We start from the raw sequence: 11,214 nt of genomic DNA on the forward strand, positions 1-11,214 counted from the left end.
CGGCGTTTTTGAGTTGTGGTTTTGTTGCAATTTGTTATTTACTGTTCTTGTTGTATTTTCTTCTCATGTAAAAGCATGAACAATCGGCGCTGCTCTACCTCTGCACTCCATCTCTTTCAGACTGCCCCTTCTTTTCTTTTTTGCTGTTTAAATTCTTTTGATTCTGTCCCTTTGTCCTACTAAGAACTTCAGTGTTCATGTATATAATCTTATTTTTTCTCCTCTCTCTTTTCATTGCCATTCTTTCCATTTTTTTAAATGTTCTTATGTTCTGTCCTTTTCTTCTGTTGTTTTTCTGTTCTTTCACCCCTACGCAGCATTATTTTGTTGATGCATGGAACACTTTTGATGCCTTGATAGTTGTGGGTAGCATTGTTGACATAGCGATCACTGAGGTTAACGTAAGTAGTCAAACTCCCTCCCTCCCTTCCTGCCTGCCTGCTCTGCCATTCCCCCACACACAAACAGACCGAGCGCTGATACTCATCTCGCATGCTTTCAAATAATTAGAAAACTTCAGCCGCACCACATTAGGACAGAAGACAGGACTGAAGTCTGGCAGTGAATGCAGCCAGATGTGGCACAATCAAAACAGTGCACATGCAATGGTTTGTGTCCATTGAAACGTACAGTATGAAGCTTTAAGTTAAACAGTTATGCTTGGAAACTCAACTAAATTGTTATTTTGTCAAACTTAGTTTAACTTGGACATTGGAGAGCTAACTTTGAATATTCTTCATGATATTATTTATTGTTTAAATAGTAATATACGCTGTTTAAATCAACTTGTTTCCAAACCTTTTTTCTATTTTTGTAAGTTTATACTAATTACTTCCTAAGGCTATAAATATAGCTTTACTTTCTTTCTTGTAGTATTATTATGTGTAAGGATCCTAATATTTGAAACTGCTTCAGATAGGTATTCAGGACTCGGTCTGCTAAGCATAGCATCAAAAAACTATTGCATTTGCCAATAGAACCTATTGCATTGTCTCAGCACTTGGTTTGTTTTCACATGGTTTCATTTGATCTTTTGTCACTGCCAAAGGGGACAGTGTCTTTTCCCTTTGCATGATGGATGCTGTATAGCATGACTGATATAAAGATGGTATATCAAGGCCTGGTACTGTATGTAATGTTTTCTGCATTACTGAATAAGAATGATTTTCAGAAAAAGTAGCAAATACATATTCTCATTTTCGAACAATGGCATTTTGACCCAAGGGTTATTTAACTCGCTCAGTCCATAAATCACCAGGGATACTTCAAATTCAAATGAGGAAAATACAACTTGCTGTTGCTTTTTTTGTCCAACAATAGCAATGTGCAGACATGGGGAACAATTTGATCCATAAATGGATTTAGTCAGGTCCCGTGAAATTTATGTAGATGTATGTATGAATTCATTTATTATCAACATGGAGTGCCCTATGGTCAACAGTGGGGCTGAATAAGAATGACTATCCCAAACACAAGTCAAATGTTGAGTGTCTTTTGTATTTACACATCAGGGATAATTGGTGTTTTATTCATGTTATATTGAAAGTGCTCTTTGGCAGGAGAATAGTCTGACAAGCATCCAAACTGCTGTGTGAGCCTGGACAGAACTCAACTCTATTCAGCCTTAAAAGAGGATATGTTTTACAATGCATGCTCATTGCCAGAGAATACTTTTTTTGGACTAGACAAAACAGTGATTTTCCCATAAAAAACTTCATATTGTGATGGTCTCTGTCACATTTGATGCCTCACCTTTAGTGTGCACATCTTTAGCAGCAAACATCCAGTAGTGTCCTCAGAAGAATGACTCAAGGTTAAGTTAAAGTACAGGTGGAGGCTTCATTAGTCTTTACTAACATTGATTATTTACCAGCGCTGCTTGGTTTTCTACAAAGCAAATTAAAATCCACAGCATCTCATCTCTCTATGGATCACCTTATGGATGTAGTACTCAAACATACTTTTGAAGTCATTATTTATTAATTCATTTGTTTCTGCCAATGTTTCACAGTGAAGTCATGCAACAAGAGGGATACTTAAAAACGTTGCCAGTGAACTATTTGCAAGAAACAAATTAATGGGTTGCACGTGTTTACACTGCATCCTTACTTATATCCTATTTTCCACTATAGATGAAAACATAGACACTAAGTCTCAGCTAAGTTAAACATATTTGATAATGTTGCATCAATTATGGATACATTAACATTAAAGCAGAAATGCAATATAATGCAGCTTCTGAAATCCTCTTATACCGCTGCTGCTGGTTTGAGGTCATGAAGCAAATCAAAGATATGCACACAGGTACACCAGTGTGTTCCCTGATGCTGGAATGCAGTGTGTTTCACCTCAGACAGCAATGGTCAGGCATACAAATAAGGTTTAGTGTATCCCAAGGGTGTGTGAGCTTGGCAGTTGTTTTCCTGCCTTTTAGAAAGGGAATCCATTTGTTCCTGTGAGAGGCCAACTCAGCTCTGCATAAACAGCATTGGATCATTTCTAACCTGCACTTAGATATTTCTTGTTTTTCATTAACTTATTCTGAGGTCAATAATAACTCTACATCCTGCTGAGATAGAGTTGAGCTGATCGTAAAGCTAAGTATGCTTGTGTACATGAATAAATACAGTATATAGAGACTAAATAAAGGCTGACAAGTAAATCGATTTAAGATATAACATGTCTGTTGGGAACTGACAATATTTAACCAGTGATTGATTAGATACTGAATGCTGAGTTCAGCTGGGCCAGAGATATACATCTTTGTCATCTATACAAGTCACTGATTTTGCATCGAACACTTTGCTTTGGAGTCTGCCTTTGGTTTGATTGTGTTGGTTGATTTGTTTGACTTTCTCTCACCCCTAACCTAAAGGCATGCCCCAAGTCTTTTGTTTTCCTTTTTCTCCTGTGTTTTTTAATGATTTGGGTGATGCGATTCCCAAGCTACCTTTTTTTATTTTTCTTCTTTAAGAAACCCTCCGCACTTAAATCCTGTGAAAACTCTGGACTTCTTGTTGAACTCTACCTTGTCATGTTAGACATTTTAGATTTAAGCCTTCTACTGAATTTCATCATGCACAAGTGGATGTTTTTTTTTTAACGTACTGAGCAATGCAATTACAAACTAGCAGCAGTTTGTCAACAGCTCGCTCTCTTATATTGCATTCCTAAGTACAGAGTGAAGTGCAGTAGGAGGCCAGCTTTTAAAATGTTATCCCTACGCCTTCAGTAAATATTAAATGGCCAAAAAAATATTCAGTATGAGATCACCCACTTCGCTGCTCTGTTGGGTGCTTGTTGTTGGATTAGCAGCACTTTGTGTGGTCTTCGATTTAGAATGCTTCCTTAATCCTGGGTCTCTAATTCTCCCCTGCAACCTGCGGGTGCTTCTTAAATGTTATGTGGTTTCTTTTTACGTTTCTGGTTTTGGTTTGAGTAGAAGTAGTGTGAGCAGATTGGTAGTGGTTTGCTCTGAGCGGTGTCTTGCAGGCGATGCCAGTATGGACTGCATCTATTTCTCCTTTCCTTATCTCTATTCGGAATGCCTCCTCTTCTCCTCTTCAACTCTCTTCTCCTCTTTCTGACCTTTTACGTTTCTCTTAACTCTTCTTTTGTGGATGTTTATCTCTCTTTTTCTCTGTCTTCCTTCTCATTGGTTGGTGGTGCTGCTTGTTTATCTGAAAAGCAAGCAGGGTCACATGGGTCTCTCATGCATTGTGTGTAAAATAATATCTCAGACGTATTTCAAAACCCCTCTAATATAAACATGTAGTGTGCTCTTCATCTCAGCACATTCAAATGAAATGAAGGGTTGCATTATTACATGTTAACAATACAAGGATCAAACTTTAAAAAACAAAAAGGTAATAAACCTCAGATTAATTATGCAATGCTCTAAAGAAACCCATGTTACCAACTGAACTGTCTGAAATGATTGTATTTCTGCTTGAAAACATGAAATGCAATGTGAGGAAACAATTAGCTCACACATCAAATGAGCTGAAATCAGAGAAACTCACATCTGCACTGTAATTCAACCTGAAAGCTCCACTGTATATTTATGAAAAATTACACCCCATGCACAGATCCCTCAGGGCCACAAAAACACTGCAGTCTCTGCAATTGTCTGCTTCACATGAGAAAAATACTGAGGAGAGATGATTCTGATTCACACCTTTTATTTTTGGAAAAAATGGAAGTAACTTCAGATTTACATTTTGCAGTTTATCCCACTTGCTGTTTTCTTAGTGACATGCAAACACACATAATCTACTGTATTTTGGATGCATTGCACTTTTAAGGATTGAAAGCCACTCTTATGGCATTCTTTCCAACTCATCCTCCTTGTATCCATCACTTTTCCTCCCTCCCTCCCTTCCTACATTCCTTCTCTCCACTTCTCTTCCCTCTACGTTGGAAAGTCTCAGCTCTTCTAATTAGACACACACATTGGCACACAAACAAATACAGAATAAAATAATATTCTCAATTTACCTTTACTGAAAAACTCCAGACGTCCTAAAATAAGTTGTGTAAGTTGCACAGAGAATGTTCTTGCAGTACAAGTATAAATCATTGTCTACTAGATTAAATCACATTACTGTGTTTGCTCATTCAATTTGTGTATACGGCTCTGTTAAAATTCCCTTAAATGCGTCATTCTTTCCCTCCCTCCTTTACTTGTATCTCACTCTACTTTTGCCCTGTGGCTTGTTCTTCCTTTGCTCTCCTAACTTTCCTTACTCTATTGCTCCTATTTCCCTGATTCCACCCTTTCCCTATTCCATTCAGTTTTCGCCTTTACTACTCCCTTTCTCTTGTTTCTTTGTTTTTCTTTCTCTTGCCCTTTTCCTTCATTCAATGTAAATCTCCCTGATCAAGCTCTGCTTTATCCAAAGGACTGGGATTGAGGTTGCATTATTTGTATTGAGGAGTTTTAACAGAGTCCAAACCAAAGCGGAGTGAACAGCTCCCGAGTCATAGATTGAACTCTTAGTGGATCTATCACTCACAGCAGAGTCAAATGTTGTAATGCCAGGGACCACAAGGGGCTGTCTCCCTGCAGTATGTCTTATTTGTGTCAGTGTTATGTTATTAATTGTTGGCTTGAATTTCCAAAAGCATCTTAAATCATCTTCATCAGTAAAACTGAATGAGATGGTCTTTACTTCCTGACTTGTTGTGGTATTCTGATGCCTCTGTAGTAGTAGTTTAAAGTTCACTGCAGCAAGCACAGCTCAGCAAAATTATAAAAGTGATTGTATTATTCACCAATGCATGCATTTCATTTAAGTTTTCTCCAACATCATTTTAATTTAACAAGTATGCCAGCTTTGTTTGTAGCTGTTAGTATTGTTCTATGAATACATATGATCACTTTGCAAGGCGCATGCAAAGCTAGAAGGTAGTAAGCAATGATGACAAGGCAATAATCACTTACATTCATGCCAAATTACAATAAACCAGTCAAACTAGCAATAAAAAGCAAGAATTAAGAAAAATAATTAAAAATGAAGCGCTCCAGTAACCAGACATAGACAAGCATCATCTCGTCAGATTTTCCACTTTTGTGGACAAATGTTCAACATGTATGACTTGTGGTCAACAATACAAAATGATCACTGTTAAATATGGCTTAGGCACCAAACTACTTCAACTTCACTTTGTTTTTATCACATAGACTTAACAGTTGTTCTCTGGTCAAAGAATGGCTTGAATGTTGCATACTCAAATGAGACATGGGGTGAACTGCGAAATGCTAAGATGCTTTTGGTAAATTAAGTCTGAATTAAAGGTAAAGCTTCAACCACTGTTACTGTATTGTAGCTTCAGCTGGCAGAAAGCAGAACAGATAGCTACAGAAGCGCCCCTAGTTGCACATATAAACCCATGGCCTCACATGCCACACACAGGGTTGCACAAAGACACGTACAGTTCCTTTCCCCTTTGTGCTTGCCCCAGACCATCATTCATTATTTTGGCCCCCAAGGTGCTGCACAGCAATTTCCCAATATCTTACAGTTATATTTATCAGTCTTCTAGTAGTGTAATAAGAGGGGATTTCACCCAATGTGACCCTCACAGAGGATTGGCCCAGGCTCAATATGCAGTTCGTAATATTGTACAGAATTCTCCCTCTTGGCCCAGATGTAATTTTTTTTCTCACCTTTCCACCATGTGAGGGTTGATCTAAGGCTGAACCCTCACTGTTCTGGTGCTGTGTGGGTAATTTTTGCTCTGAACTGGTGTGAAACTCTCACTACTCTCACAATAGAACACACACACACACCTTAAATTCACAATGACACACACGCACACACGTCTTGGCGCTGCTCTGGTGCTGATCTTTGTTGCATTTCCTTAAAGCCAGCTGACTCCTCCTCGTCCTCGTCCTCCTCTTCTTCGTCCTCCTCCTCCTCCTCCTCCTCTTCCTCCTCTCACCCCCCTGCGGTAAGGCCAATGGTACGAGCCGACGGTAACCTCGCCCGCCTCCTAACCTCCTCCAACATCCCTCCATCCCTTCATCCTTCCATCCCTCTTTCTGCTACGCCATCCATGGTATGACCTGAAACTTTGGGCTTTTTGTTGTCCTGGCATTTCTCCCCTGTTGCTTGGACTGTTATATCCTCAGCATGCAAAGAGTTCTACTCCTATTTTTACACATTTATATATATATATATATACATGTCTGTACATGTGTATGGTGAAGAACTCTGTATAGTGCAGGCCTAGTGTAACTTAAGTCTTGTGACATTCCTTGAGTGGCATTGCTATTATCCTCCATGGCTCCCCCATGGCCTGCAGCTCCCCCTTCGCTCATGTGTTGGGTTTCTTTGGTGCTTCGCCAACAGTGCAAGCCGTCATGGTCACGCTATCACGCTGTCTCTCTTCCTTTCACTGCTCTCCACTGGCCTGCCACCTCTTAGTCTACCTCTCTTTCTATCTGTCTGTCTATATTATATACCTGTGAATCAGTCTTTGTTATTATGTCCCTGAATAATTCAAACTATTCTTCATATTCAGACTCTCTCCCACTCTCTATCTGTTGCACTTACTGTCACTGTACCAGTCTCACTCACTACCCCGCTCTCTCTCAGTGGTGAAGTGGTCCCCACTGTGGTCCAGTTGGGGTATTACATGCCATACAGAATATTGAATCCTTAGAAGGATTTGTCATTTTCAGCGTATCTGTCTGTGGAGTTTGGGACATCTTATGTCTTGGGTTACTTATCAACAACAGTGTCAACACCAAAACGTCTCATCTATGCTATAAAGTACCCAATCCGTCCCAGAGTTAAAGTATAATAGTAAGTCTAAAGCATCCTAAATAATGTTGTTGGAACAAGATCAGCCCATTCAACCCTTCTGTTGAAAATTAAGAAATGATATCTGTTAGCCCAAACTGCATAGAGATGTGAGGAGAATGGCAAGTTCTTTTTATAGCCACACTGTTACATCTGTGGGATTAGCATAAAGAATTGATGGCCTCTTGGAAAAACACAAACGGCATGAAACAACTTTGGAGGTTGTGTTCACATTTAATTTTCTCAGTGAGGGCAGATGTAGGTTGAACTTATGGTAGAAATTCTGCATTTTTAAGGATACTCACTGATTTTTGCAGAAACATGTCGATAGTTTTTAGCGTATTTGTCATTTTGCACCATGGTTGTTGATGTGAGGGTTGTTCACTGGTGTCTTAGCCCTTATCTGCTTTATCTTCTGCCTGTAATATATTTTGATCTACTAGGTTCATAGCTGCCGTACTCAGTGCATCAATCGTCACATAAATCCTGATGTTTGCCTTGGTTTTTCAGTTTTTTGGTCGCCGAGAATGAGCAGCAGCAGCAGCATAAATAAATAAATGTGTAATAGAGTAGCACTCAGCGAGATGGCTGAATATTTCATCATTGGGTTATTTCCTGTGGACAAGTACAAGTACTGGGACAATAGACAGTTAGAAAGCTGCAGTGCCTCTCAGGCTTGTACTTCAACTCTTTACCCAGGTACGCTTTGATCGGCGGCACATTTTCCAAAGTATTCCAACTACTCTGAGAGTCAAAGTATAACATGTTCATTGCAAAAGGTTCTGCAAATAAAATGATTAAGAGGATGAATTCAGTTTCCAGAAGATTCTCATTAAGAAAGAAGTGGCAGTACTGGGAGGTAATACCTTTATCCCCCCCAATGGTCATCCCGGATTTTGTCTCACGAAGGCCACTTTCCCCTTGACAGTGAAACAATTAGCCTGCCTGCACATTTTATTGAAACCAGAATCTGCCTGGAGGCTAGGATTTATGTCAGAATCTGTTGTGAATTGTTATCAGTGATTTATGAATAAGCTTGCCTCTATCGATGGAAATCTCTCTGGCCTGGTCTCAGCGATTAGAATTTAAGTCCACACTGGTGCAGGATATTCAAAATCTTTCAGCTTAGTTGGATAAATTACTTCAGAGGGATTCCAAATGATGATGTCAATGAAGCCCTTAAATGACCTCTAGTGTATTTTAGAAACACCCAGATGGTAGTTTTTCCCCTTGGTTATAATAGCATTGAAGTGGTGGGACTAATAGTCAGACTGAAGGTTACATGTTGTTGTGTTGACTGCTCAGTAAGGTGCCTTTGAAGACAGTAAAATGGAGTGTATCTTCAACTTGTCGATTGCACATTATGGTTTATGAGTAAGTCAAGGAGTGGTAGAAGCCGGTGTGTTCAGATAGTTGATGGATGCTTTGGGAGTCTCTTGTTGCCAAGTGATTTTTCCACGAAGCCAGATAAAAAAAGCATGATTGCCCGATTCTCTCCCAGATCTCTTTTGTCAGTTGGTTTTGATGGGATTTAGTAGGACGCAGATCTCCATTTATTAACTCAGTGTGTATGTGTGTGTCTGCTTTATACATATTAACATCCACAAATTTGTGGTTGGTAATATGGATATGAATGTTTCATGTCTTCATTTCCACGTTTGTTTGTGTGTTTGTGTCATCATCTTTACCTGTGTGTCTATGTGTGTGCGTTTGTGTCCCACCTTTACCCGTGTGCTCGTGTCCTCATGCGTCCTGTGTTTTTTCTATGAAAAAAAAACACCAAACCCCACCAAAAGGGACTGCAGAACTCTGAAGAGAACGCCAGGATCTCCATCACCTTCTTCCGGCTGTTCCGCGTGATGAGGCTGGTGAAGCTGCTGTCTCGCGGGGAAGGGATTCGGACCCTGCTGTGGACCTTCATCAAATCCTTCCAAGTGAGGGGAGAACCGGACAGAACATGCTAGAGCAGTAGGGTTGGGTTTATCCCGGATGGAATTTGCAAGTTTTAACACTAATGTGACTCAAATTGGAGCCTTGTTTGACAGCCTAATTGCTATTTTCAACTAAACTTGATATCACACAAAATAGAATATATTACAGATTTTTTGATCCAAAGTTGGCAGAGTAATTCTCAGATTTATTCGCCATATGTAGTTGCTATAATGTAAATCCTAACTGATTAAATTCAGTCAAAAGAATGATAGTCTGCTAAATGTATCCACAATAGGCTCATTAGGTGTTATTAATAATGTGTAAAACACCTTGTAGCTTCATATCTGAGTCACATGGGGCTTAAAGGTCTCTGTTCGTGTGTAAACTCAGCCTGGTGGATTCTTAAGCCACCTTTCCTTTCCAGGCCCCTTCCCTTCTTGTCTACGCTTTCTATTTTTGCATAAGTACAAAGGGTGGGATGGTGGGCTGTTTACACAGAGAAGGAGGGAAAAAAGAGAAATGGTTTCAAGTAACAGATAGCAGGTTTAGACGTCTTACTGCAGAGGTAGGCAGGGAGGGTTTTAGGGACATGAAACTGAGAAATAGGCAGGAATAAAAAATAACTTTGACCAGAAATCTCTTTATCCTCTATCTAACTCATCTCTCCTCTTTCCCCTCCTCTTTCTTTCTACTCACGTTTCCTTCAAACATCCTACTACTAACCCCTGAGGGCTAACTATGGCCTGTAGGCAGGTTAAGAAGTAGAAAAGTATAACTAAGCACTTCACCAAAAATTAAATCATTTGATAGAGAGGTAGGGGTAAATGAAAACATTCTGTTCTCTCTCTTGTGCTAGTTGAGACGGGCCCTTTTGTGTAAATAAAGTCTTTGCAATAATGGGGATATAACAGCATTTTAGCAAACTATACACTTCATGCTGTTTCAATTGCCATTTGATTACATCAAAACATATACAAACGTTAGCCAGCACTTCATTAAAAACAGTTTTCTCGATGTGTATATATACAAGACATACAAGACTGCCCTTTTTTGGCCATGTACAACGGGTGTCTCCTGGCTCAAATTAGAGAGCAGTTTGTATTTTACAGGTTTTACACTCCACTAAGTCAGATGATTTGCCCTTGATTTTTTTGGTGTTGTGCCACACAGGGCTGCAGATCAGTTCACTTTCAATTCAATATGTAACAATATTTTGTTCATGCATCACTTCCGGATTTAAACAAAAAAAAAAAAATGTTGTGTTAGTTTGTCTTTTTTTTTGTACACAATGGTTTCCTAAAGTATTGACTAATTTTAGGTGTGAGATTGAATGAAAATGAATTGACTCCAGCCTTGCTGCAGTATCATACTGTCAAAAACTTGTTGCTGATGTGTGTCTCTCCTCTTTAGGCTCTGCCATACGTAGCTCTGCTTATAGTGATGCTTTTCTTCATATACGCTGTCATCGGCATGCAGGTAAGCTGTTGTCTGTCACTTTGTTTCCCTCCCTGTTGTGTGTTTTTTTCTCTCTCACCTTCTCCTCTAGCTGGCCCTGTCCTGTGTCTGTCTTCTTGGAGTCTTGTCATCTAGAGTTGCTCTTCGGTCACGTCGTCCTTCCCTCCATGTTTCTTTTTCTAGTTGTTGCCAGTCTCTGTCCTTAGTTTTCCTCTGTCTGTCCTTCCTTCGTACCATCTCCCTGTTGATGAGAGGGAAACCCATTTGCTCTGATTTTTCTGGAGACAGACAGACTTTAATTTTTTATTTCTTTGACATCACTTCCTCCTGACAGTGCTGACATTATACCCTGTGTGCTGTGACTACTTCCTTCCCTGTACACAGATGTTTGGTAAAATAGCACTGCGGGACCACACACAGATCAACAGGAACAATAATTTCCAGACATTCCCTCAGGCTGTGCTGCTGCTCTTCAGGTGAGCAAATTGACTACACACCCAATCACCTGCCTTCATCTCCC

At 39.7% G+C, this 11,214-nt stretch overlaps 1 protein-coding gene across 19 annotated transcripts in view; it reads left to right on the top strand.

Moving 5' to 3' along the window:
- cacna1c (calcium channel, voltage-dependent, L type, alpha 1C subunit) overlaps positions 1–11,214 on the top strand; it is a 162,039-nt gene that overhangs the window by 133,812 nt on the left and 17,013 nt on the right. For 9 of the 19 annotated variants that reach the window (XM_079335626.1, XM_079335635.1, XM_079335638.1 and 6 more), the window contains 4 exons: positions 6,370–6,465; positions 9,104–9,241; positions 10,650–10,715; positions 11,079–11,170. In XM_079335626.1, the coding sequence (XP_079191752.1) occupies positions 6,370–6,465; positions 9,104–9,241; positions 10,650–10,715; positions 11,079–11,170 (392 nt within the window). Of the gene's footprint in view, positions 1–317; positions 402–6,369; positions 6,466–9,103; positions 9,242–10,649; positions 10,716–11,078; positions 11,171–11,214 lie in introns of all 19 variants that reach the window. The other 10 variants (XM_079335630.1, XM_079335633.1, XM_079335636.1 and 7 more) reach the window with 6 other exon arrangements.

The sequence above is a fragment of the Symphodus melops genome, assembly GCF_947650265.1.
Source record: "Symphodus melops genome assembly, chromosome: 22".
Taxonomy (NCBI): Eukaryota; Metazoa; Chordata; class Actinopteri; order Labriformes; family Labridae; genus Symphodus; species Symphodus melops.